The sequence below is a fragment of the Melitaea cinxia genome, chromosome 14 (assembly GCF_905220565.1).
Source record: "Melitaea cinxia chromosome 14, ilMelCinx1.1, whole genome shotgun sequence".
In the NCBI taxonomy this organism is placed as follows: Eukaryota; Metazoa; Arthropoda; class Insecta; order Lepidoptera; family Nymphalidae; genus Melitaea; species Melitaea cinxia.
The window spans coordinates 780,155-808,125 of record NC_059407.1 but is presented as its reverse complement, the minus strand read 5'-3'; the positions used below and the strand labels follow the sequence as shown (position 1 = coordinate 808,125).

Here is a 27,971-nt window from a genome sequence, read left to right as displayed (position 1 = left end):
AGTATTTTATGTCATTAACATTATACAGACTGTTACAAAGTTTTTGTAATTTTAAAGCTGTTTAACTGACGCTTAAATATAGGTCACATTTTTAATAAATAGATAATAATAATAAGAATTATAAATAAAACACAGTTATAAAAGCGATATATATTTTATTTATACTTGATAAATTCTTAAGTCTCATATATCATTTGTACATTGACTAGGATTATTATAATGTTGCTTCATGTTTTACAAGCATTTTCTTGAAGCTTTTCTACGAACCATTGTTCTCGTTGCATATCTTTACGATTTCTAAAACAAAAATATTTTATTATTATTATTGGTAATTACAACTAGTAGCCCGACGGCGTAATTTATAGTGACTCTGTTTTCTGTTTAGGGGGTTGTGGGTCCGATTCCCGCCTCGAGTCTGGTTGTGATGTATTTATTTATGTACTAATTTTATCAATATAAATATATCGAAAAAACTAGCTATATCAGTCGGCTGTTACTCATAACACAAGCGTTAACCGTTTGGTTACGTTGTAATATATTGATTATTATTGTAGCCAATGTTATTCAGCAATATTAACTTTGCCACAATATTTAGTACATACTAAATCCTAAATAATAATAACTGAGGTACGACGCAGCAGGAAATATCTTGCTCAAAATCTGGAGCACCGACTGGGGAATAACCTCGATCTTTTAAACGATCACAGCTAAACAATACTACTCTCAAGTTGTGTAGTGTTTTTGGGGTGAATGAGGTGGCCAGAGTTCCTGGTGAGTGTTGAGGGTAGAGTCAGAAACGCGCTTGTGACGCTTTTTGCATTGCACGTGTCTATAAGCTAAGGTGCGCGTAGCATGCTTACCACCAGGTGAGCTGTAAAATATTTTGCCGACCTAGTTATGTATAGAAAAAAGTCTCTGAGCGCGGCCACGGCGGACGAATGCGGCAACTCCTAAGGAAGTAAGCTATCGCGTCACGACAGCGAGCAAGCTGTGGGTCTGTGGCCCAGGGGTCGGTGAGAGAATTCGAAATTCAGCTAAGCGGCTTTAAGCTGTGACGTGGTTAATAGGTACTGTGTGGCTACGGTACTAAAGAATGTAGCCACCCCCTCTCTTCCCGTGGGTGTCGTAAGAGGCGCCTAAGGGATAACACAGTTTCGCTACCACCTTGGAACTCAAAAAGCCGACCGGTGGCGGGATAACCATCCAACTGTTGGCTTTGAAATACACATGCCGAAAACGGGCAGCAGCGTCTTCGGTGCGACAAAGCCAGCCCTGCGGTCACCGACCCGCCTGCCCAGCGTGGGGACTATGGGCAAAACACACGAGTTCACGTTATTTTTGGCGTAAACTCGTGGAGGCCTATGTCCAGCAGTGGACTGTATAGACTGTAATGATGATGATGATGATGTGGTTAATGGATGCCCGCTCACCGGCGACGATGTCCCTGAGCGCGGCGACGGCGGGCGAGTGCGGCAGCTCCTGGAGGAAGTCCGCGCCGGTGTCGCAGCAGCGCGCCAGCAGCGGGTCCAGGGGGAGCGCGCCCAGCGGCCGCAGGCGCAGCTCGGAGCACAGCTGGGCGGCGCCGCCCGTCACCGCCGGGAAGATCTCGCTGCGGGACTGAGGCTCATTGCAGTTAGGTTTTTGGTCGTTCGCTCTGGTGTAACGGTGAGTGTGTCGTATCGGCGGCGCCTAAAACACCTACGGGTTCGATTCTCGTTCGGAGTGGATATTTGTTTTTATACAAATACTAGCTGACCCCGCAAACGTTTCTTTGCCATATATGTTATTAACCCGCTTAATCCCCTTATAACTTAGGGGTATGAAAAATAGATGTTGGCCGATTCTCAGACCTACCCGATATGCCCACAAAATTTTATTAAAATCGGTCGACCCGTTTCGGAGGACTTCAATGTTTAACACCGTGACACAAGAATTTTATATATTAGATTTAATTCCGGTCTGGTTATTAGTCCTTGGGGCCTCTTCACCGTACCTCGGCACGTTAAGCTGTTGGTCCCGGTTGTTATCATGTACACCTGATAGCGATCGTTGCTCATAGTAGGGAATATATCCTTCCTACACGTGGAAAGAAGCCCCAGCAATGGGATATTACAGGCTGAAGCGAAGCGACGTTCTTATTTCAAGACGATTCATTGATTCAATGTTTTTAGAGGAATATCTGCAGTTTTTTTTTGCTGCTTCTTCTCTGCAGAATTTGCATTTCGAATTGATGTTAAGTCACGATCAAAAAGTAATTAGTAAACTTAAATAAAGATATTTTTAATTCACCCCGTATCATCCCACTTGGTGGCAGTCTCTTTCCCTAACATGTGCATCCATGTTTCATACTCCACATATATATTTAAAAAAAATCCTAACCTTGCAGTTAGGGCACACGAACAGCGACATGTTCTCCACGACACCAATGATGGGCAATCCGACTTTCTGGCAGAACTGGATCTCCTTCCGCACATCAAGCAGCGCCACTTCCTGTGGCGTGGTCACCACTATGGCACCAGTCACTCCGGCTTGCGACAGGTATTGTACCACTGATAGGTGCTCGTCTGACGTACCTATTATTACACACAAATACATTACGTAATACAGGCACCACTACACAGGAGCGGTGTTATTTTAATTTTTTTTTGTTGTTATAACATACACATTTTCATTAGTCATAAATAAAATTTACAGTAAATTATTTTTCAACTATCAAGTGGAGTTATTTTTATGTATAATAATTATTTCGTCGTGTATAGCAATTAACATGGATAGATATATTGAAAAGAAAACCAAGTAATTGTACAATTACAGACCGAGACAGACAATGAAAGGTATTCATATTTTTTTTTGGCTTTTTATTTATTTGGTACAGTAGTAATTTCTTAGTATGAACAGTACGACTTATAATTCACAGATTATAAACTATGTAAATAGTTTTATTTACACAGTCATACAATACAGTATAAAGAAATATAAATCTTTAAATAATCTCATACAATGTAATCGCAATTAAACAAAACGTTTACCTGGCGGTGTATCGATCAGCAAGTAATCCAGGTCCCCCCAGTCGACTTCGCTCAGAAACTGTTTTATCATACCTAAAAAGGAGTACTTATTTGATAAAGCATTTACACTGTCAATAAGAACTAATGTCTATAGGTAGGGAATAATGTTAATTATTCAAATAATCAATGATCACCAATAAATAGTTGTACTTCCGATATAGTAAATCCTACTGGAGCAGGTTGAGTGTAAGACTTTTTTTTATTAAGAATTAGCTAAGCCAATAGACGTTTTTTGTCCTTCGAACTGTCAAACGCATAAGGTTGAAATATTCACTACTTTTTTTTTTAATTTTCCAATTATAGCGCTTTTTTTTTTCGTTCTATAAGTTACCTTCTACTACTTCTTACGAGACTTTAAAATAATCGCCTATAATTTTTTCAGCCCTTCTCGAATTTAGCGCATAGACATTTTGTGAGTCATTTTTGTTTATATAGATAGATAATTACCATTCTTCTTCGGTCCTCTCCATATGACAGCGTCATCGGGACTAGAAAGCAGGAACCCGATCGACATCAGAGACAGGTTGTCAGTCACGTACTAGAAAATAAAAATAATATTGAATTGTTTTGAAATAATTAATTATCACGCATTTTTGTTAGATTTTTATGTAACTTATATAAAATATGATTTGAACCCATAGTTTTTTTTTGGTGATGTACATGAATGACACAATTTTTTTTTATAGCTGTGGTTACGATCTCACGAAAGGTATCATGCGGAACGAGTCTATCAAAGTAGTTCGTCTATTTAAACAATGCCAAACTTAAAAATGAACGAGAATTTTTAAAACTATATTTTATATATATATACCTAAACAACCTACCTACTTAGTTAAAATAGACATATCATGATAGTAATTGAATTGCTGTTATAAAAGTAATAGCATAATTATTGACATTCAATAACATGTAAACATTTACTTTATTATATTAAAACGTTATTTTTATAGATTTATCTTATACATATATTATAACTTTGTAGGTTTCGTATTTCAGATTCTTGAAGGTTTTACGCTGGCCATTAATGTTAATTTATTGATGTACGCTTCAGCCTGTAATATCCCACTACTGGGCATAGGCCTCTTTCCCCATGTAGGAGAAGGATCAGAGCTTAATCCACCACAGTGCTTCAATGCGGGTTGGCGGATATATTCCCTACTATGAGTAACGATCGCTATTAGGTGTACATGATAACAACCGGGACCGACGGCTTAACGTGCTCTCCGAGGCACGGTGGGGAGACCCACAAGGACTGCACAAACACTCAGACCACGGCAAACACCTGTATGGCCAATACAAATGTCATGTGTCATGTCATGTGCGGAGATCGAACCCACAACCGCCAGCGCAACGGGTACAATCCATGGCTGTAACCGTTGCGCCAACGCGGCGTCAAAATTTATTGATGTATAAAATAATAACAAGACTTGTATAAAAATCAGAAATAAATTCAATAATAATTAGTCAATATCGAGTTTCAATTCTCTCCACATCTAGAACCGCTACAACCTATATATAATAATTCAACGTAGCTTGAGAGATCGTCATTAATTGAAGCCATTAAATCACAGGCGAACGAACTATTATCTAAATGACACTCGATGTGGGAAGACAGACCAGACGAGAAGTAATAATGACAAAGACGCAAAGGGTTGTTACGATTTTAATTGTACTATTACAAAGTTGATACACAACCTATTATTATGGGAATGACATTTTCAGCCATGCTGAAAAATGTCCTTAAATAAAAACTAAAAAAAAAACTACATATTTCTGATGCGATCAAATGTTGTTTTGAGTTTTATATGCTATAAAATAACGAGAAAATTTATTATATAAAAACAAAGAGGCTATAATAAAATATTATTAAATCGTAAAGATATTTATCCAGAATTTTAGAAATTTTCTAGGTTCTAGAATATTATTATGTATAGATAAGTACATAATATTATATATAGGCGTAAGAAAATGTATTACTACCACACAAATACCTATACAAAACTAAACAGAGTGCAAAGGCGTTCTTGTCGCTGATAGTGATTTCTCAGAAAACCTCTGTCGAAAATATTGGTAAATTAGTATTAGTAACTTAAGATTCCATTTTAATTGTACAGTTAGCATCGTTTTGTACGTATTTTAAAAAATATGTAACAATTTATAAATATTTTCCAGCACAATTGTTACGAAAAGTATGATACAAAAAAAAATCGAAATATTACCTAATGCTTAGTTTTTGTGAAAGGTTATAGAAAAAAAAAACTGTTACATAATTATCACAAAGATGTATGTAAATACCTGGACCATAAGACCTGTCGTAATGTATGGATCGGAATGTTGGGCAACAAAAGTGACGGATGAAAGAAGAGTGCACGCAGCCGAGATGAGAATGCTAAGATGGATGTGTGGAGTAACGAGGAAAGATCGGATTAGAAATGAGTATATAAGGGGAAGTTTGAAAGTAGCACCCGTGACAGAGAAAATGAGGAGCAATAGGTTGGCGTGGTATGGGCATGTAATGAGGAGGGATGACCGCTATGTCGGTAAAAGAATGTTAGGGATGATTGTCGAAGGACGAAGAGCGATCGGCAGACCGAAAAAGCGATGGATGGATTGTGTGAGTGAGGATATGAGAAAGAAAGGAGTAAGCACTGAAGTGACGAATAATAGAGAGGAATGGAAGAGGAAAACATGTTGTGCCGACCCTACATAACTGGGATAAGGGCAGGAAGATGATGATGACAAAGATGTATGTAACTAAATAAAAACTGCTAATGTAAATGTTTATGTAATTTATACTCACAACAGGTGACCATCCCGAGCCTGAATTGTGCACCTGCTCTCCTCGAACGCCTAGAACTCGAGGCTGACTCGGTCCGCATATGTCCGCGTCCAGGATACCCACCTGCAGAACAACAACAGAGTAAAATAAATCATAAGATCGAAAAGCTCGAATCTCGACTTTTTATGAATAACATCTATGTGAATGTATAAATATGTTGGTTTTTATGAATAACATCTATGTGAATGTATAATGGCGTTAGTTTATTTTTCTGAACACGCTGCTCAAAATATTCTTGGGAATTTCAGTCGACTAAAAAAATACCTATATGTATGTAGAAAACCGTTTTAAAGCTTAACCGTTTTTAAGCTTAGGTATATAAAATACGGCAATGTCTCGTGAACCGAATAAGGCCAAGAGCCATTAATCAAACAAGTAGGTATTGAAACAACGAAGACGAAAATAGTAACCCCAGACTTCTAATACGGCAATGTCTCGTGAACCGAATAAGGCCAAGAGCCATTAATCAAACAAGTAGGTATTGAAACAACGAAGACGAAAATAGTAACCCCAGACTTCTAGTCTATACTTTTTTTTAAATATATAGACTAGCGCTTGACTGCGATCTCATCTGACGGTAAGTGAAGATGCAGCCTAAGATAGTGCGCGCTTGCCTAGAAGATGCCTCTTGACTTCACTCTTGATTTGAAGATACCCAAGTAATAATTATTTGAAAAAACGGAATCTGGAAGGGCATTCCAAATTTTTGCGGTGCGTATTAAGAAAGAGGAAGCAAAATGTTTAGTGCGAGAGGGGGGGATTTCAACCACGTAGCGATGCAGACTCATGCGATGCCTTGCGGTTCGGTGGTAGAATGGTACGATACAAATAAATAAAATTAGAGTGTCTGTTTGTAATAATAAAACAACCGCTTTTTCCTAAATGCATATATGCATGTATGCACGGTACCAAATGACCCCATCAACCCAATATCAAAATGACATTTTTTTACAATTTTTGTCAGCCTGTCTGTCTAATCCGGCTAATCTCTCTGAAACGGCTAGACCGATTTTGACGGGACTTTCACTGGCAGATAGCTGTTGTAAAAAAAAAAAAAAATACAGTCGAATTGAGAACCTCCTCCTTTTTTGGAAGTCGGTTAACAAGGAGTAACATAAGCTACTTTTATCTTAGAAATATTTTTATTTTGTAACTCTGTGAGCTGAACAATATTTTTTTTTAATTCCACGCGGACGAAGTCGCGGGCACAGCTAGTTCATAATAAAATCATCATATACCTACTTAAAATTTGTATTCAAAATCAAAACCAAAAACAGCTTTATTCAAATAGGCCCCAAGAGAACTTTCGAAAAATGATTATTTTTGAAAAAGTAAAGCTACCACCGATTCGAAATGTAGATTCTGCAGAGAAGAATCTGCAAGAAACTCTGCAGTTACTCTTTTGAACAATAATATATAAACTGTGTTATTGTATTACAAAACATCAAAAATGTCCAACTATGTACCAAAAGTCCATTAAGCCCTTCTTGGGCACTCTGGACAATAAGTCCAACAACCCAACGAATTTGTTTTGGTCACACAAATATTACTTACTATCGATAAACTTATTTCTAATTTTAGGTACATCAAAAGATTCACGTAGTACGATCGTTCAGTATCTTAGTAGGTTAAAGACGGCCCTGATTTAAATGACCTAATAAACGATTCGCTTCGTCGTGATACATCTTAATAACTGCCCAACATACCAATACTTGACGAAGTCTTTTTTTGCCAGATGATAAGCGATTACCTAAGCTTATAGACGTCTGCAATACCAGAAGCAAGCGCGTTGCCGACTCTATCCCAAATTCCCACCAGGAGGTCTGGTCACCTTACTCCACAGGAACTCAATACTGTTTGAAAACGGTATTAAATTAGCTGTGATCTTCTGTAAGGTCGAGGTACTACCCCAGTTGGGCTGCTCCATATTTTAAGCAGGAAATTCCCTACTAAGCCCTACCTTAGTTAAACCTTTTTGAATAATTACGTTTGATGTGCTTTGTTGTTTTACTGTTGTATAATTTTATAATTATGTAGTACGACTTTCGACACTTTATGAAGTCCGTTTATGATCTAAGAATAGAATAATAATCTATTCTATAAAAAAGTTACTGCGATTGTAAGTGGACTGCGATAGGCTGAACTAGCTATCAACACGAAGTTGATTGGTAGTTCAAATTCATTTTAATACCTTGCACCCGTATTCGTTTGCGTCATATAGATCCATATGTATATAAGTATATGTAGATATGTAACCTGGAGGTATACATATCTATATATACTTTTACGTATATATATTATTCGAATGTTTACTCATATTATTTTTGTAAGCAAGCACTATCATTTTTTTGATTAGTTAATAACATGTTAATAAGTATGAAATTGCATTCTGTTTGCCTACGATTTAATATATAACTAGATACGAGCCGACCTAGCGAATTTCGTACCGCGTTACTTTTTTCTTGAATATAATTATTATATAATCGAGAAATATAGCCAATCTTTCAAGTTGGATCAAACTGCACACGGTGTGTAAATTCGATGAAATCGAACGTTCAACACGTTGAGAAAAAAAAAAGAAAAACAATTTACTTCGCCTTTAAATAACCTGATTGAACGTTAAACTTCACAAATTGACAAAAAAAAAATGTCAAGCAAGCAAGGGAATGCTCATAACAATACCTCTAAGTACCTACTCGATGGCAGTATTATGAGCAATCCCTGCAATGGTATAAAGTGACCTATATATCAGTGCCAGGCGGTGCCGCGGCACGGTTGTTTTTCGCGAAATCTTCCACCGACCTTCGGAATCGATACACGTCTTCAGGCGGCTATGGAATTCGGGAGTTCCCATGAAAGACGATCCAGATACAATAGGGTAATGTTATAGTTTTCAATAATTAAACAAAAAAAAAAAAAAGAATTAAAACTACTTTATTCAAATAGGCTTCAAAAGAACCTTCTTTATAAAATCATATTCGTTTAATGGCCAGTTTCAATACTCTATCTATCTCTAAATTTGCTTACTAGAGATAGAATTTTGACGTTAACTCCATATAAATTGTGTCAAAAATCTATCGCTAGTAAGCAAATTTAGAGATAGATAGAGTATTGAAACTGGCCATAAATGAATTAATTATAGTCAATTCAAAGCTAACAACGAATAAATTCTGCAGAGAAGAATCGGCAATGAAAAACCGTAGTTTTAAAATACGATAGTTTAAATTAGATCACTTTGTTGTCAGCTGTCAATAAACAACGGATTATTTTTACTAAAGTACAATCTGTACAATTTGAAGTAAGGTCATACGACCTGGCTAATGCATTTACGAAATGAATGAAAGTTTGAACATGTTTAAAAGTAATAAATTTATAGACAAGAGCAGGAAAAAAAGTTAAAATTTTGTTGAAAATTGTTTTGGGGTACTTATCTATGTGTAATTTTGTTAAAGCTAAAAGAAATTGTTTAAGACTAGCTGCCTGGACAGACCTCGTTCTATCAAAAGTTAATAGATTTTTTAATTTTTTTTTAATATTAAAACCTTCCGTGGGCCTTAAGGAACCATTCTCGAGTTATGTGCTTAGCAACATTCGTTCTTATTTATATAGATGTAAAATCAACAATATAGTTGTAAAATAAATTTTATTACAAAAATGTTAGAAATATTTGTTTTAAAAGATCAATTTTCCAATTTTTTTAATCACACTAAAAAAAAATGTTATGGTGTTAATGTTTTTTTAACTAAGAGATAAAATGTAAATTATAGTTGATAGCCTTGTAAGCACAGTAAAGTATGTTTAGTGTTGAAGGTCCAAGGTTTCATTCAAATTGGATTCAAATATTTTGACCTTTTCACTATTCTCAGATCAGTTTGATATCAAGTATTAAGTAAGAGCCTATATCTACATGAAATGGAATTCCACACATTTCTTCCAAAATATTATCGACAAAAAAAAAGTAACTATTTTAAAATAATATAAAACAGATTTCACAAAAAATATTATAAATATCTGTCAAAGAAGTTATTCAACAACTTTAATATATAGCAATAAGTAAATAAACAAAAAATTACTATTGTGTAAATAAAGTACACAGTATATATGAACTAAGAGTACCAGGAGAATAGAAGTACTAAGTAGGTAGTTAAAACATTTATTCTTAAGCTAATATTAATGTTCATAACAATGCTAAAACCACATATAAATCCTTTTGGTACACAACTATTAATGTTTTATCTATCTCAAAACACATCTTAAAAACATTGATATGATGCAACACGGCAGAGTAAAATATTACTCAACAATATAAACAGTTTTATAAAATGATAAAAAGTAATATGGAAAATTTTGTTTGTCATTGAAAGTGATGAGAAATTGACTTACGTTTACATCAGGATTGAGTTTGGAAAGTGCGTGTCCGAGAAGAGAGGTGACAGTGCTTTTACCCACACCACCCTTACCGGAGAGTATTATAATTTTCTGTTTTACATTTGATAAGCGATTTTTGATTAGTTCAATAGCTGGATCTGGTCCCGCTGCTACTCCTAAAATAAATAATTCCAAAATGTAATTATGTATTGAACTTATTGACCTAAATAATTATGCTTCGCTCATTCAATTATAACTCTTGTGTTAAAAGTGAATGGTAATATTAAGTTAAATATTACTTAAACAGTGACTTTTAAAAACTTGTTATTGGCTGACTCACAAATTAATATGTGTCACTTATTGCTGAATATAGCATACTGTAATTTATGTTTTATAAAAGTTTGTTTTCTAATTGTACTTGAAGTTAGTGTTGATAGTTTTATCTGGTATATTCATACATCAATAAAACTTAAGTAATAATCAATAATACAACAGTATCTACAAAAACTGAGTATTATGTTAATAATTGTATCATAATCCTATACCTGATGCACAGATATTTTGATTTGGACATCCAGCGCATGCGGAAGCTTTGCCAGCATCCGCGCTCTCAGTGCCAGGGCAATCTAAATTAAAAAAATAGATGTAATTCGTCTAAAGTATTAACTTTACATTTTTAGAACAAAAGAAAGGTATATTAACTTACGATCCGGGGCGTTTTCGGGAACTCCACTCATTTTGTGCACTGTTTTCAAATTATTGTAAAGGTTTCGCAATACAATAGACGTTCAAAACAATTCCTCTTGCTAACCCGTATGATTTTGGTATGATTCTCAAATGACACTGACAATAATTGTATTTCACAAGTCACTTGTCATTTAGTGTCATTCAGTGATGTTGACTTAATATCTAACGTTTGAAAATCTGAGTGTTTGATTTAAAAATATTACTATTTTTCCATTTTCTTGTTTTTTTTTTTAACGTATCAGTGTATTCTTAATTATCAAAATATATGTATATACAAGTATAATAATATAATTGTCATTATTAAATACCAGCAAAATATTAATACTTGATTACTATTTTAAAATAATTTAATTACTATGGTGAATAATGACATCGAATAATATTTTGAATTTGTAGTATTTGTATTGATTTTAATTTTTATTTTACTAAATTTTGGCTTTTAATTTGAAAAATGGCTAAAGAAGTCTCAATGTGTACAGTAAATACATTTATATATTATACAAACAGTTAATATTTAATGTTATTGTGGGTAATGTTATATTTATATTTTTATATATTTCATAGCAACTACAGCAATGGAGCCCCGTAAAAGAAACTCCAGGGGCTCCAAGTGTACCTCCACAAGTAGGGTACTGTTTTCACTCTCCCAAGAAACATCCTTGGAGACCTATAATGGGTTACGAAGAGATTGAAGTCACGCCAATGTAAATAGTTTTACTATTATTTAAAAAAAAAAACCAAGGAACTTTAATTACATTATATATACAGAGCTTCTACCAGCAGTAGCTAATTAATGCTAGTAATATTTACCCGATCTTTTTGTTTCAATGTAGAAATTAACGTTTTTATTATTTACTTGTCATTAGTCAAATACCATCGTAATGCAATCCCAAACCCACAACCAAATGCAGCATTCATAGTAAACTAAAATATTAACTAATTCAATAAAAGGCCTTCTCAACCGATTACGAATACCATGGTGGATCCGTGCTACACACCAGCCGGGATGGCGACAGAACCCCTGCGGTTTCCTAACCTCGTGACAGGCTTCGACCGGAGCCCTGAACACGCGGCACGAGCTGCTCTCTACACGAGATATACGCAGAACGAGTGGAATCAGAACAGCATCAAGAATTATAACGAGTCAGATGCTAAGAGAAATTTCTCTGAACGTGTTCGAAATGACATTATGAGGATGCTGAGGTAACTTTGTTGCGATCCGACTTTATTTTCACAGGTAATGAGAAGATAGATTCTAAAATGCAATTGCAAATTTCAGAGAGACGGACGAAATTGGGACACAAGGGCAGCGTGATTCTGGTAGAAGAATAGGCGAAAGGATTACTGATACGACTTTTTGGCGAAACGAGGTGAGGTTTTCTATTTTCCGAATTTACACCGTCAAATATTTAGGTGATAATCCATTAATTGTGTACCGTGGCATTATGACTGGCATAAGTTAGGTTTATTTTAAATTCTCACTAAATTAGAGAGAGAGAGATCATGATGTTCTTTTTCGATGCAAACATGCTATTACAATTTAATAGTTTATGGATGCATTTGAAATAAACACACTTGTAATGTTTTGGGTAATATAATAATGTTATTCTTAAAGGTGTCAATAGAAATGGAACGATTAGTGGCAACCTGTGAGAAATTAAACGACACTAGGAGACAGTTGGAGAGGGCAATTGCTGGTATTGAAGGACCTTTACACATTGTTCAAGAATGTCTGTACCATCGTGAAAAGAGGCAAGGTGGGTATTTTAAAATGTTACATTAAGGGGCAACATTTTGGAGAGTTTAATTAATATACATAATAATTTATCAGGGTTGGAGCAAGTACACGACGCAGTAGAACAGTCGCTTCTGAAGGAAGTTGCCACACTTCGAGAATGCCAGGATAAGTTTAGGAATATGCTCGAGAAGGTAACCTAAGAAGCTTTCAGAAATTGTTGTGTGTTTGACACCTATCTGAACAAAAAGAGATACAATATTTTTTTTTTATAAAGATTTGATTTCAAAGTAATTAGTGTGATAGCTTAAAGATATGAAAACTATTGAGTAATCTTTCTTATTAATTAAAAATATAATGCACAGGTTCACCAACAGTCTAAGAACTGTCGCGCGACCCAACACGAACTAGAGACTGATCTTCGTAACAAGGAGTACGCTCTCGGCATTGACAACATGTGCCATCAACTTAACAATTTCTCAAAGGCAAGTAAAGTCAGGGTATATCTAGTATTTAATTAAGAGCGCATTTTCTATGAATAATATCTTAATAAATATAAATTACGCGTCACGCTGTTTGACCGCGGTAGACTCCTAAACTACTTAACCGATTTTAATCAAATATGCACATCGTGTGCAGTTTGATCCAACTTGAAAGATATACTGTATTTTATTTTAATATAAATAATTATTATATGCACAAAAAAAAATTAAGGCGGTACGAAGTTCGCCAGGCCAGCTAGTTGTTGTATATTTTCATTTTAGCCTTTGTTTAGTTATACTGACTTTATACAAGTGTGTCCACATATCAGTAAAATAAGTACCTACTTACTAAATTTAAGATTTTCTAAACATTTTTGAATATCATATCATATCTAATGTGTGGGTAACACAAAAATAAAATCGTATATATTAAGATTTTCTGTCTAAAAATTTAATGAAATTAATCGTTAGCACGAATTATTTCCATATTATCTATTATACTGTATACTTTTTATCCCAAAATTTCGTCTAGTTCCAATGGAAAAGAGCTAGAACGAAAGTGTAAATACGAAAATGGAAACGTAAGCTATAAAGTTTTGATAGAATAAAGGCGAAGGAAAACGAGATTTTTGAAGTAAAACTTCTTTACACTCGCTTGATTTGGGGAGTAAGCTGGTGAACACGTGACGAGAGCGTTGCGAAAAGTGTGATCGGGTGACGCGAACGGAGCAAGAGAGTGTGAGCACACATTTTCTTTCTCTCTTTCTGTCATAGCTAGTTACTTTTCATATATCTAAGACATAGTGCAAGCCTATTGCTAAAGAAGTTTTACTTCAGTCGTGTGGTCTAAAGCGTACTCGTTTTTATTTATTTATTTAGAAAACCAACAGCTTATTGATATGATTTTTATCATATAGCGTACAACAAATATAGCCAATAACAGGTTACTAAATAACAAATTGGTATTAAGGAGATATCATTGAGAGAAAAAAAGAAAACAACAATCACAATCAGTACATTCCGATACACAAAAGTGCTTATAATACAATTTTGATGATGTAATATGATAGTTTTCGTTTATCGTTGCCCTCAATCGTTGATCCAATGGTCAAATATCGCACTTTGGATTACAACACGAGGTTCCGACGTAGATCCATCCATAGGTCGCTGGTTCAGATCCGCCTCGAAGGACCATAAAGTTGTACGGTGTTCCACGCAACTTTAAATGATACAAGAAATGATACATAAAAATGTTTATTGATAAAATAAATGATGGTTAAAAAATGATAAAATTGGTACTGAGTACACACGCCCGCGAGGTTATATGTGAACTGAACTTTATTGCTTAACATACAAAATAATTGTGTCTGCTCGCAAACGAAAAAAAACTGACTTCAATTACATCGACGGGTAATACAACGTAGATCGACGAAAAAATAGTCAAGTAACTGCGCGTTATCAAAGATTACACAAAAAGTAGTTATCAGATCTCAATGAAATTTATATGTGACCACATGACAAATATCAGCTGATATTTCTGATTCGATTAAATTAAAAATTATTAAAATCGGTACACCCAGTAAAAAGTTATTGCGGATTTTCAAGAAGTTCCTTCGTTTTCTCTAGGATCCCATTATCAGATCCTGGTTTCCTTATCATGGTACTAAAACTAAGGATATCTTCTTTCCAACAAAAAGAGAATTATCAAAATCGGTACACCCAGTAAAAAGTTATTGCGGATTTTCAAGAATTTCCATCGATTTCTCTGGGATCCCATCATCAGATCCTGGTTTCCTTATCATGATACCAAAATAGGGATATCTCCTTTCTAACAAAAAAAGAATTATCAAAATCGGTACATCCAGTAGAAAGTTATGTGGTATAATACAACGTAGGTCGACGAAAAAAGCGTCAAGTAAAAACGCATTATTAGATATAACTCGAAAAGTAGTTGTTAGATCTCAAATAAATTTAAATGGGACCAATTGACACACACCACCTTTCGATTAAAATTTTTTTTATCGAAATTGGTCCACACGGTCAAAAGTTCTGATATAATATACATTAAAAAAAAATGCAGTCGAATTGAGAACCTCCTCTTTTTTTGGAAGTCAGTTAAAAATAAGAAAACAATCACAATCAATACATTCCGATACATAAAAATTATATATGAATAATATGATAGTTTTCTTTTATCGTTGATCCAATGGTCAAATACCGCACTTTGGATTACAACACGAGGTACCGACGTGTAAGTGCAATAGTAAGGCGGCGGTGTCGCGCAGGGCCTGCAGTTCTACGCGGGCATCGAGCGCTACGACCCGACGGTGTGCGACGCGGCGCGCTGGGCCGCCGCCAGCGCCGCCACGCTGCAGCGCTCGCAGTCCGAGCGCGCCAAGGCCGTGCAGATGCTCTCCGGTGCGCGCGCCTCGCTTCTGCCTAGCAGTGTTGCCAACACACTGGCAGAAACTCATTATGTTTACCACAGCAAAAATCCGATATAAAAAAAAACCAATTACTTTTATAAAATTTATATATATAGTGAAATTTAAAATAAAACTTATTCTAGGTGACAATAGTGCTCGTACTAGAGACTACATAATTGAATTGTTATTTGTTAAAATGTAAAAAGTAAAATATGAGAATGCTGATGATGGTCTTCATTGACGTCATGTATTGCAGCGGCGATTCGTGGCGACGCGCGGTGTCAGCGATTCCCTTGTAGGCATTGTACGTAACAAGCTCGCTCACCACCGAACAACAATTGCCAAGTTTGGTGTTGACAACACAGTGGCAATTTTCGTTCCGCCCAGCCTCGCGCTCTCGACCTGCTCGTTCTGCGGCGAGCTATTAGTGACGAAGAATAGGGCGCCCTATTATATACAAAATATATAGGGATATATTACTATGGAAAGCGATTGAGTCGAAATTTAGCATCTTTTTGACGTAAAACTTGTTTACGAACGCATAACTTGGGGATCAAGTGAGCTGGTGAATGCATGACGAGAGCGTTATGAAAAGTGTGATCGGGCGAGGTGAATGGAAGTTGCAAGGGAGATATAAGTTAGTGAAGATAGAAAGAGAGATTTACGAGTTTGTCTGATAATATTGGTATTAAAATGATCTTAAATGAACAGTATTTAATTTATATCATAGGTACTAAAAAGTTTTTATTGGTATGTACTCGTAAATGTACGTGTAGCTTAAGAAATATCCAACAGTGTAGAATTAATTTTCTTCACTTAAGTATCTACAGTAAGTAATAATTGGTTAAAAATATTTTTTTTTAACAAGCATAAGTCTACAGATGCTGAAAATTTGATCAACGTGTCGGCAACAGAGATTTGGGATCAATGGAGCAACACGAACAGTGCGTTCACACGGCGCATCGCGGAGACCATCGAGATCAAGAACAAGCTCCAACTGCACTTGCACAAAGTGAATCTCACTTCAAATAATATGTTCTTCATTGGCTAGACATTTGTCGTCTTCTTGGCGTTTGTGTTGTGTCCGTTTAAGTCCGTTTTTCCACAGTAAATGGGCTATCCAATACATAATTAATTTTTCCTTTCACACCAGTAGTTTCGGAGATTAGCGCGTTTAAACAAACAAACTTTAGCGCGTTTTAACAAGCATATTATATTGGTATACGGACTCTTCATTAATAAAAATGAAATATGATTACTCATAAGAACAATATTAAATTAGATCTTGGTAATTAATAGCCTTAATTTAAGCAATAATAGTAAAACTCGTACAATATACCACTGATATGTTTTTCGCCATTTAGGGCCAAAAAGGCCATGGTTTGAAGCATTCTGCGAGGGGTGGCGCAAGTCGAGTATACGTATACTTGACTCAGTGACGTAGCGAGTTAGTTTTTTCTTTTATATACTTAATCTTTGGTGCTTAGCTCGCGCCCGGAGCACAATACCTTTTAGCCCTCCCCCCCATTCAAAAACTAAATAATATATCCAGCATTTTTTGTTTTGCGGATATTTGGCACCCCTTTGTGAGTAGCGCCCGGGACATGATCTTTGTTCCCCCTCGCTACGCCACTGGCTCGACTTGCTCCGCCTCTCGCTGTATGTACTAGGGATATGAAAAAAATCAGTTGTAATTTAATTTCGGACCTTACAATAATACTGTTGCGTCTGCCAGAATTATCGACGTAAGACGTTAAACGTGAAATTCACATATCCAGATCCAGCAGGAGATGTTTGACGTGGAGAAGACACTGGAGCTGCTGAACAAGGCCATCGAGGACAAGCTTCAGCCCATGAAGGTGGCGCACACTCGTCTCCAGGCTCGTACAGCGCGACCGCATCTTGAGAAGTGCCGTGACGACGCGCAGAACAGGTGACACTGTTATTTTTTCCAAAATTTTTATTTAACTTGCAATGTATGTTTGTTCATTCGCTACTCACTTATCTAACTTTTTAACCGACTTCAAAAAAGAAGACTGTTTTCAAAAAAGGAGCACTTTTTTTAATGTTACCTCATACTTTTTTTTTACCGATTTTGCTGCCTGTTTTTCTCCCACTAAAATTTGAGCGCGATCTAACGAGTAGCTTTTGAGTAATGCCTACCTAATAATTCGTATTTAATTGACTTCGATTACGTTAAAGATGTTCTCGTTTTATTACTGGTCGATGTAAATACTTCTTGGAGCAGGAATCAGGTTAACCGCCAACTATGCTAATAAGCCAGCCGATATTAAATACGCTCGCAGACTGGTGCGCGAAGTGTGCGAGCTCCAAGATACGATGGAGGCGCTGCGCGGCAAGCTGGCGACGGCGGAGGGCACGCACCAGACGCTGCTGGGCGTGCGCGCCGGGCTCGAGGCCGAGCTGCGCTACAAGAGCGCCGCGCTCTTCATCGACCGCGACCAGTGCATGGGCCTGCGCCGCGGCTACCCCGTCACCGCAGCCATCAAGGCCTAACACACTCACGACGGGCCTAACATACTGCCACCCAGGCCTAACATACTGCCACCCAGGCCTAACATACTGCCACCCAGGCCTAACATACTGCCACCCAGGCCTAACATACTGCCACCCAGGCCTAACATACTGCCACCCAGGCCTAACATACTGCCACCCAGGCCTAACATACTGCCACCCAGGCCTAACATAATGCCACCCAGGCCTAACATACTGCCACCCAGGCCTAACATACTGCCACCCAGGCCTAACATACTGCCTTCCAGGCCTAAAATACTGCCTTCCAGGCCTAAAATACTGCCTTCCAGGCCTAACATACTGCCACCCAGGCCTAACATACTGCCACCCAGGCCTAACATACTGCCATCCAGGTCTAACATGCTGCCGTCATGGCCAAATACAAAACTATCCACGATTTCCACCATCATGCAATATCAGTTAGTTAACAATAAATTTGACAGTTTTCCTGTTGTTTTTTTTTTAACTAGTTTAGAAAATTAATAATAAACCATACATAAATAAGCGCCTCACACTCAACAGCCACCATAGAATTTACTCTTGTGCCGGTGGTCCAGAAACGCACAAAATACACAAGCACAAACGCCCAGACCACGACAATCTGGCCAATACAAATGTTAAACTTGTGCGTAGATCGAACCTGCAACCGCCAATGAAACAGCCGCAATTCAGCTCAGCCGCTCCCATAGCGCTAACGTGTCGTCGTCGTTAAATACTTATAATGGAAAAAAATAATCTTTTCCTTACAATCAGTTAAAACCAGTCACAATCGAATATTGGTACAAAATAAAAAAGAACTATACTTTTTGTCGAAAATGGTTTGTATCATTTTGGAAGAGCTAATGAACTGCTGGACAGATTTTTTCCAAACAGCTTAAAACTACAAGGCAACTCCTTATCCCTAATCCCCCTCCCCCCACAGTGGCTCTAGTACACTTTACTCACCACAGGAAACAAGACTGCTTGAAAGCAGTATTATTTAGCTGTCATCTTCGGCAAGGTCGTAGTACTTACTCAGTCGGGCTGCTCCAGATTTTGAGGAGGATGTTTCCTGCTGTGCCCTTCTTTTGTTTATACATTGAGATATTTGACAGTTTTTCTTTATACTTGTAAGAATCTCAACAATATTAACTATAAGAGCAATAAAATGATCAATTTTTAGCAAACTTATATTTTAATACTTTATACTACATATTGCTACATAAATTAGATAATCTGTCAACAACTTATTTACATAACAACATTTATCTAGCGTAAGCTGGGACTGGTAGTTTCAAGCCCTCCTTAGCTTCAAAGAAAGTGTAGGATAGTACTATTTCATCAACAAATTCCATTTTAGGATCATCGCTAAACTCTGGGTCTATATAGAAGAATACTGGCATATCAACCTAAAAAAAAGAATAGAATTAATGGAATGGTTTGTAGAAGAAATAAAATTAGAGCATGGTTGATTCCACCAATGTCACTCAGAAAACACACGAAGGAGATTGATTGGTCGGTGTGGTTGAGGATTAATCATATTCCATATATGTACATTATGTTACCTTACAACTTTTGACTGGGCAGACCGATTTCGATGATTTTTTTTTTCAATTGAAAGGTGGTGTGTGTCATATAGTTCCATTTAAATTTAATTGAGATCTGTCAAGTACTTTTTGAGTTATCACTAATAACGCGTATTTACATGACTATTTTTTTGTCGATCTACATTGTATTATCAAAATGAAAATCAAAAACAACTTTAATCAAATAGGCCCAAGAGCTCTTTCGAATCGTCATTTTTCAAATATTTTTGTAAAAGTAAAGCTACCGACGATTCATAACAATTATTTAAGCTTCACTCAGTTTGACAATTAGCAATACAACATCTGTGGGATCAGCTGGTTACTTAATAATTTGTTACCTGTTCATGGGGATTAAGCATTTGTTCCTCGAAGCAGAAGCATTGTATCTTGTTGAAGTACTGTCCAGCTTCAAAAGGGATTACGTTGTAGGTGCTGATGCCTATCACAGGCTTGTCTGTGGGGTTACGTGCTGTGTAAAATGCTAGTGCTGTTTCACCTGGCACCACCTGTGCGGAAATAGTTCTTAATCTGTAACTGTTAAAATCTCATTAAGAGTTCTCTATATTTTAAAAAAATAAGAAATTTATAAAAAAAAAAACAAAAAAAAAAAACTTCATTTGAACATGCTAATCTCGGGAACTTTTGATTCCAAGTGAAAAATTATTTTTGTGTTGCATTGTCTACTTGCCGAGGTAGGCTATAGGCTATACGTTACATATTATTTTAGCATGTTTACCTCAAATTAATGCAGGTAAAACTGCGGAGTACAGCTAGTATAGATAATAAACTTACAGTAATATCAACTTGTTGTGGTTTGAAGTTCCATTGCATGGAAGAGGCCACATCGGCGTTAAAGCGAATCTTGAGAGGTCTATGCTTGACTGCTTTCATCTTACTGATGGATTCATCAGCTTCTGCATGGCCAGTAGTACCTCCGTAACTGTACGCCTGTAAAAATTATTTTTTCTTTTCTCTATTTCCATAAATGACCATTTCACTAATCTTTTGTATGAATCCTTATCCTACGAGACAAACTAACCTGACAAAATATCCTGTATAATGGTACTGCCGCGTAACTTAAACCAACCGTCATAACACCGAGTGCTATCATGTAGTTAAGAGTCGATCTGATATTCTTTTGCTCGTGTGCTCCGCGAAAGATACAAATATATGGTTGAACATTTTTCGAAGCCAAAATAAAAGGTGATGTTCTAGTTATATTATTTCGAATTGTATTAATATGGCACCTGTTTATTGATATTAATCTATTCATTTTGTAAATTCGCTAATCCGTTAGTGTTTTATGTTAAGCTCAGGCATATTCATTTACTTAATTACAAAATAATTAACTATATATGTATCGTGCCGAAAATTTTATGTTGTTGTTTTAAAATTTATCCCCAATAGGGAAAGGCAAAGGACTATAATCCATACAGCCTAGTCTGAATTTGTAAGTTTCGTTCTGATATATCAAAAGGCCGGAGCCAAGTCTGAAGTAACTTTATTGTTCTTCTGATTCGATGACTGGTAGAGTAAGGCCGAAACCAAGTCTGAAATTTCATATTTTCGTCTACTCTTCTTTGTCTATAAGTGATAGGCGAGGTCGAAACCAAGTCTGTAATAGGCCGAAGCCTGAAATGTCAAAATAAAATTTCACATCCGATGAATGAAGGTCCTGATCCTGTTTCAAATATCATTGATAGTATTGCAAATAAATTCAAATATACTAGTATAGTTATCCAAATTAGTCAATAAATCTTGTGTATTGCGCGGGACATTTTTTGGTCCAGAAGTTGATAACAAGTTGGCTATAAATAAGAGGCGTTCCAGATTAAAAGCGGAGCATTCAAAAAATATGTGATCTAAAGACTGTGTAGAGTTGTTGGTGCAATGTGGGCAAACGGGCGATGAGATGATACGCATACGATTCAAATGTGCATTAAATCTGCAATGTCCAAATCTCAAGCGGCATAGTATTGTATAATATTTTCTGCTTCTATGTTGATGCGATTTAGTAAACCAAGGACTTTTTCCAATATCTTGATTTATCTGAGCATACCAAGATCCTTTTCTTAACAAGGTTTGTCGCCAAAGATCACGCCAATCAGATAGGATTTTTGATTTAATAGCAACTAATAGATCAGTGTATGGTACGGCAACATTCTCATCAACAGGGCTGCCGCTGTCACTGTCAACAATTGAACGTGCCAGAAAGTCCACATGTTCATTTCCCCTTACTCCTATATGTGAAGGTGTCCACAATAATTTGATGTTGTAGTTTCTTCTGGATAGTTGATAAAGGAGATGTCTTATTTCTAAAATGATGAAGTTTGTATTAGCACTGAATTGATAATTATCTAAAGCCTTTAGAACGCTCATACTGTCAGTAATGATCAGCCAATATTGATTAGTTTGTTTTTTAATGAATTCTAGGGCAGCAGTAATTGCTAGAGCTTCAGCTGTAAATATTGATATCTCCTTTTTCAATCTGACGCCTTGGCCAAACTTCAGATGAGGTACATAATAGGCCATGGAAACATTTATATCATTTTTTGATCCATCTGTGTAAACTTGTTTGAACTTATCAGAGTATTGTGCTATGAGGTTGTAAACTTCCTGGCGCTCTTTTAGCTTATGGTCAATAATAATATCGATTTGATTAATAAGACAGTCAAACTCCTTTTCGTAACACATCCAATTGCTAGAACTGTGTATTTTGTGTTGGTTATTTAGATTTAACATGAATGAATATTCGAAGAGAATAAATGGGTTATTAGAAGTTAATGGAGCATTTACAGGATATTTACTATGTAAGTAATTAAGCTTTTTAATTAGAGGATGATTACTAATGGAAAACAGTTTTAGCAAAAAACAGTATTTCAAATATTTAAATCTAAGGTGTAAAGGGGAAATGTTGCACTCGACCTGTAACGAATTAATTGGGGTTGTTTTCATGGCGCCAGTGATAAGTCTCAGGCTGTGATTTTGAATAATATTTAATTTGTTAACCAACTTGTCATTAGCAGAAAAACATAGAAATCCATATTCAAAATGACTGCGTACAAGAGATTTATATAGGGTAAGAAGGATTTTTGGATCAGAACCCCAATATGTTTTTGCAAGAGACTTTAAAATATTAAGAGCCTTAAGAGCTCTATCAACTATGTGGTCTACATATTTGTTCCATGATAAGTTATTCATGAATATAACACCTAAAAATTTAACTTCATTTGTGATAAGAAGAGATATATTATTATAGTTTATTTTAATTCTTTCAGACCCTACTTTATTAAAAACTATGACTTTAGACTTTTCAAAGCTAATGTCCAATGCAAGATAATTAAAATAAGAATTTAATTTAACTAAAGCTTCGTTTAACTTAAGATTTAGGGTAGTTATATTATTACTAGAACAATAGACTACCAAATCATCAGCAAACTGTAAATTGTATATATGAGAGCCTAGAATTAAGTTTAATCTATGTATATAAAGTGTGAAAATCAATGGACTCAAAATGCTACCTTGACATGTACCTTTATGAGAAAGCCTTGGACCAATAAGTCTATTATTATACTTAACAAATACCTTCCTACTGTGCAAAAAATTAAAAATCCATTGTATAACTTTTACAGGTAAACCAATCGCAGCTAATTCCGTGGATAGAATATGATGGTTAACATTATTAAAGGCTCCAACTACATCGAAGAAAACTCCAGCGAGAGCTTGCTTTGATTGTATAGCATTATAAATATCAAGATGTAAGTGAGCAATGCTCTCCCTTGAAGACCTGCCTCTTCTAAAACCAAACTGATTAGAAGGTAAAATATGATTAGACTCTATGAAATGTTCCAATCTTTGTTTTAAAAGTTGTTCAAATATTTTTCCCATGCAAGAAGTCAATGCTATAGGTCTATATGAATCAAAGTTAAACTTGTCCTTGTTGGGTTTTAAGATAGGTACTAAACAATCAACCTTCCAATCCATAGGAATAAGATTATGCTCCCAAAGAAGATTCAGGATATTTAATAAAATTAGTTTAGATTGAGAAGACAGGTGTTTAAGCATTTTATATGAAATGTAGTCAAGGCCAGGTGTAGAGTCTTTTCTGGATGAAATAGCAGAATTTAATTCGACAATGGTAAAAGATTTTATAATAAAATTTTGATTAGGAAGAATATGGCAGAAAGAATTAAGATTAAAGGCTGGCTCTACAGTATCTGGAGTATATTTTTTGAGAAAATCAAAGATCCAAGAATAGTCAGAGTTGTTATGGGAAGGTGGAGAATAGCTTTTGTTAAATTTTCGCATATACGTCCAAATGACTGATATAGGAGTCGATCTGTTAAATTGTTCACAAAGTTTTATCCAACTGTTTCTTCTCTCATTTCTGATAATATATTTTTTGGTGGCTTGTAGTCTTTTAAAATTAATGTAATTAGCCTCAGTGGGATCAGATTTAAAAGTCAAATAAGCGTTTTTGCTATTTAATACGGCTTTGGTGCAATTGAAATTCCACCAAGGAAGAAGTTTTTTTTTTTTATTTAAGTTAGAAGGAGAGCATGAAGATAAAGCTGTATTAACCAAAGAGTGCTTAGAAATAGAAGATGATTTCCACAGTGCTGAGTGTAAAATATCTGTAAATTTTGTGTAGTTATGAAGGGGGTCTTGTGTATCAAGAGAAAATTCAGTGAGCAATAGTTGGACATTTAAATTATAAATGTTCCAATCAACGTTGTTCAGGTTAGGGAAGCAGGGTAGTGAGCTACTATTGGGAATAGGAGTGGCATTGTAATGATTGTTATTAAGTAAAATTTTTGTGATTACAGGAAAGTGGTAGCTGCCTAAGGGATCGTCATGTACTGACCAGTCACACTCTAGAGCCAATGAAGGTGATACTATGGTTAAGTCAAGAGCATTCTGTCTCCATATGTGCGAACCAACAGTGGTCATACTTCCGTCATTAAGTATAACCAAATTATTGTTATTGATAGACTCTAAAATGTCTTTGCCTCGACAATTAGAAGTAGAACAGCCCCAGGCTGAGTTTAGGCCATTAAAATCTCCTGCTAGGAAGATTGGTTCTGGTAAACTTTTAATTAACCTGTCTAGTTTAGATTTGGAAAAAGCAGGATTGCAATTAGTTGGACTGTAAAAGCTTATGATAGTAAGTTCTTTGTTGCTAGAGTATTTTATACGAACAACAACATTTTGAATGGAGTCATCATAAAAAGTATCAATTTTAGAATAAGAAATAGAGCTATGTATTAATATGGCTACGCCATTGTGGGTGTTTCCTGAATCAAGACGAATTACATTGTAATGACGTATCTTAAATTTTTGACAAGGCTTTAACCAAGTCTCACAAATTAACGCAATGTGAATATTTTTGTCCAAAAGGAAATAATTAAAAATATGTTGATTGTGTAGAATACTCTGAGCATTCCATTGCACAATATTTAAAGTATCCATAAAGTACAAATTATTTATTAGTAACCTTTTTTAATGTATCTTGCAGGACATTTTTAATATTTTGGGAAGAGATAGGTATTTCATTATTTTTGTTTAGTGTTATAAGTTTTACTAAAGCTTCTGTAATAGATTTGAGTATTATTTCGGAATTTAAAAGAGATAAGAACTGATCAGTTTTGTTTAATGATGGAAAGTGAGAGCTGTTTAAAACATCAACAAAGCTTTTTTTCTGAAATTTATCTCTGTTAAGCTGGATTTTTTCTTTTTTAACAGGGCATGCAGGGGATATGGCAATGTGATTGCCAGAGCAGTGACAGCAACTGGCTGCAGTATAAGGAGTCTGACAATCTTTAAAATTGTGACCTTCGCCACAAATGCTGCATCTTTGTGAATTTTTACAGAATTTTGCAATATGACCATACCTTAAACACTTTAGACACTGCTTTACTGGCGGGATGTACTGCCGTACTTCGAACCGCCAGCTGTTGAGGTCCACACTATCTGGTAAATTGGGACAGGAAAAGGTTATAGAAATTGTTTTTGTGGGGATTAATTTTATTTCTCCATTTTCTCTTACACGTCGCATAAATCTTCGTATAGATATAATATTTTTCGTGCTAGTTAGAGCTGAATATATTTCTTTATTGGATAATTCTATAGGCACATGAGAAATTACCCCAGTGACCTCTGTAGCGGCAGCCGGAAGGGAAGCTTTAAGTTTGTACCCATCAAGATATTTTTTGTTGCCTAAGACCGCGTTAGCAAAAGCAGGTCTATCAAAGATAACTCCAACTTTACTTTTATTAATGCGTTTTAGTTGTTTCACGCCTTTATTATATTTTTTTATGCTATTAGCGAGTGTCATCATGTCTCTTGTTCCGATTGGCTTGTCAGCCTCTGTACTCTCCAGGAATACAATATAGTCAAAATTACCCCCGTTCTCAGGGTAGTGCCGCACGTAATCGGCTACCCGAAACGGGGCATACCTTTCGGCGTCTGTTAGCTCAACAGATTTTATGGACTCGGAGTCGGAGCTCAACGAGTCGTCCTCAGCGTTACCTTCCTCCTTCTTTTTCCTTTTCTTACTTCTCCCCATCTCTTGATTAATTTATAAGTATTTATTTATAAAAAACTCCAGTGAATGAATTATAAAATTAATAAAATATTTTTGAAAAAAAAAGACCGCCTTTTCACTTCAAAGTTCCCGCGCTTTTTTTTTCCCGAAAATTTTATTTTTCATTGACACTGACATTAAGACTGGAAGGCTACTAATGACAGAAGTAAAACGATGAGAAAATAATCGTTTAAGAATATAAACATAAAGACTTCAAAAGACAGAAAGCATTGTAATTCAGTCTGATGAAACTATAAGCTTTTAATATTTATTTTATAGTACGAGAAAATGTTCAGACTTAATACGATAAAGATGCACTATATTCCTTAACCTTAAATAGTAACTTGTTTGTAGAAGAAATTTTAATATATTATAATTATTGGCAACTTAAACAAGTTACAACTTATAGGACCACTCACAGCTAGCCGGAATTTCTTGGTTAAAAAATATAACTCAACCGAGCAATATAATCTGTTCTGCCAAACATGACAGTGGTAAGTTTTGCGCGCCAATGTTCAAAATTTTGCGACGGGTGTGTGATATTTTGATATATGATTATTCTTTCGGTGAGTTGCTTTTCTAATCTAATAGCAATCTAAAAAAAATAAAATTACTTTAGACAATTTTACCTTAACTTTAATCGTAATTAAATATAATATCACATTTTTAATTTTCACTTTGAGCGATGCATCATCCTTTGTATTCTATAGTCATGACTTTGTGTTTCGTCTTGATATGAGCATCCGTGTGAGTTTTTTGGTAGGCTTTGTAAGTGCAGTCTAAGAATGGACAGCGGAACATCGGTTCCTTTCCACATTCGTAGGTTATGTGTCTCCTGTACGTGCTTTTGTGTCTGTATTTCCTCTTGCACTTTTCACACTCGAAACTAGAATCGAATTGCGACCAGTAGTTTTTAGTCTTCATAGGCATGATCGGTAACATATTTTGCATCATGTTTTTAAAGAAATCCAGATCACCTGCAACAAATTGTTTTGTAAAAATTTATAAGAATTTACAAACAAACCCTTAAATCTACTAAACAAGAATTGCAGTCAACTGAAATATTTCTATTTGTGTTATGAGGAGGTTGGGTTTGATATTAAGACTTCAATATTTATTTAATGAAGAACTTTTATTCTCATTCTTATTAAATCAAAACAAACCAAACACACTCCAGTTTAAAAATAATTTTTAAAATACATAAAAATTACTTTATTTAAATTTTGTGCTGCACTTCTTGACAATTTCATACATATTTGTTAGATATAATAATTGTATAATTTCTAAAAAAAAATTAACTTTTATTAATAACTACTGGCCTCATTGACATAATTATAGAACTATAGTATATTTTAATAGTACCTACATAATGTAAATAAAAAAGTCCTAGCTTGCAGTAGTAACTTTAAATTTTTTTATTAGATGAAATATCAAAATGCAGACAATATCAAAATCATAGTGATGAATTTGATTTTTTGTTCTATTTTCTACATAAAATAATTTCAATCAAATACATTTAATAATAATTTTTTTAAGCTGTACGTCTATTTATTGACAAGTATTAAGTTTAGTGTATTACTACACTAATATTGAAATTTACGATAATGAGTTTACACATGCAAA

At 35.4% G+C, this 27,971-nt stretch overlaps 3 protein-coding genes across 3 annotated transcripts; 1 reads left to right on the top strand and 2 right to left on the bottom strand.

The window, feature by feature from the left end:
• Positions 1-138: 138 nt before the first annotated feature.
• Positions 139-11,117, bottom strand: LOC123659513 (cytosolic Fe-S cluster assembly factor NUBP1 homolog). The gene is made up of 9 exons (XM_045594725.1): positions 10,982-11,117; positions 10,821-10,901; positions 10,291-10,451; positions 5,869-5,970; positions 3,516-3,606; positions 3,030-3,101; positions 2,380-2,573; positions 1,431-1,617; positions 139-297 (listed from the first exon to the last, which is right to left on the bottom strand). Exons 1-9 carry the CDS (start codon positions 11,010-11,012, stop codon positions 260-262), a joined length of 957 nt encoding a protein of 318 aa, XP_045450681.1. The 5' UTR covers positions 11,013-11,117; the 3' UTR covers positions 139-259.
• A 356-nt stretch (positions 11,118-11,473) lies between these two features.
• Positions 11,474-18,647, top strand: LOC123659512 (tektin-3-like). The gene is made up of 12 exons (XM_045594724.1): positions 11,474-11,500; positions 11,587-11,726; positions 11,974-12,225; positions 12,302-12,392; positions 12,638-12,779; positions 12,854-12,951; positions 13,123-13,242; positions 15,525-15,657; positions 16,547-16,677; positions 17,444-17,598; positions 17,972-18,183; positions 18,428-18,647. Exons 1-11 carry the CDS (start codon positions 11,474-11,476, stop codon positions 18,180-18,182), a joined length of 1,500 nt encoding a protein of 499 aa, XP_045450680.1. The 3' UTR covers position 18,183; positions 18,428-18,647.
• A 708-nt stretch (positions 18,648-19,355) lies between these two features.
• LOC123659469 (cytochrome c oxidase assembly protein COX11, mitochondrial) lies at positions 19,356-21,131 on the bottom strand. Its single transcript, XM_045594681.1, has 4 exons — positions 20,805-21,131; positions 20,558-20,713; positions 20,104-20,271; positions 19,356-19,588 (listed from the first exon to the last, which is right to left on the bottom strand). The coding sequence occupies exons 1-4, from the start codon at positions 21,036-21,038 to the stop codon at positions 19,445-19,447; spliced, it is 702 nt and encodes a 233-aa protein (XP_045450637.1). The 5' UTR covers positions 21,039-21,131; the 3' UTR covers positions 19,356-19,444.
• Positions 21,132-27,971: the final 6,840 nt, after the last annotated feature.

Coding starts and splice junctions, on each gene's coding strand:
- LOC123659469 (XM_045594681.1), bottom strand. CDS start 21,038: ATGAATAGATTAATATCAATAAACAGGTGCCATATTAATACAATTCGA. Junction 20,714..20,804: donor TATACAGGATATTTTGTCAG/GTTAGTTTGTCT, acceptor TAATTTTTACAG/GCGTACAGTTACGGAGGTAC. Junction 20,272..20,557: donor CACAACAAGTTGATATTACT/GTAAGTTTATTA, acceptor ATTTCCGCACAG/GTGGTGCCAGGTGAAACAGC.
- LOC123659512 (XM_045594724.1), top strand. CDS start 11,474: ATGGCTAAAGAAGTCTCAATGTGTACA. Junction 12,952..13,122: donor TTAGGAATATGCTCGAGAAG/GTAACCTAAGAA, acceptor TATAATGCACAG/GTTCACCAACAGTCTAAGAA. Junction 16,678..17,443: donor TCCAACTGCACTTGCACAAA/GTGAATCTCACT, acceptor TCACATATCCAG/ATCCAGCAGGAGATGTTTGA.
- LOC123659513 (XM_045594725.1), bottom strand. CDS start 11,012: ATGAGTGGAGTTCCCGAAAACGCCCCGGATC. Junction 10,902..10,981: donor TCCCGAAAACGCCCCGGATC/GTAAGTTAATAT, acceptor TTTTTAATTTAG/ATTGCCCTGGCACTGAGAGC. Junction 2,574..3,029: donor GCTGATCGATACACCGCCAG/GTAAACGTTTTG, acceptor GTGTAATAATAG/GTACGTCAGACGAGCACCTA.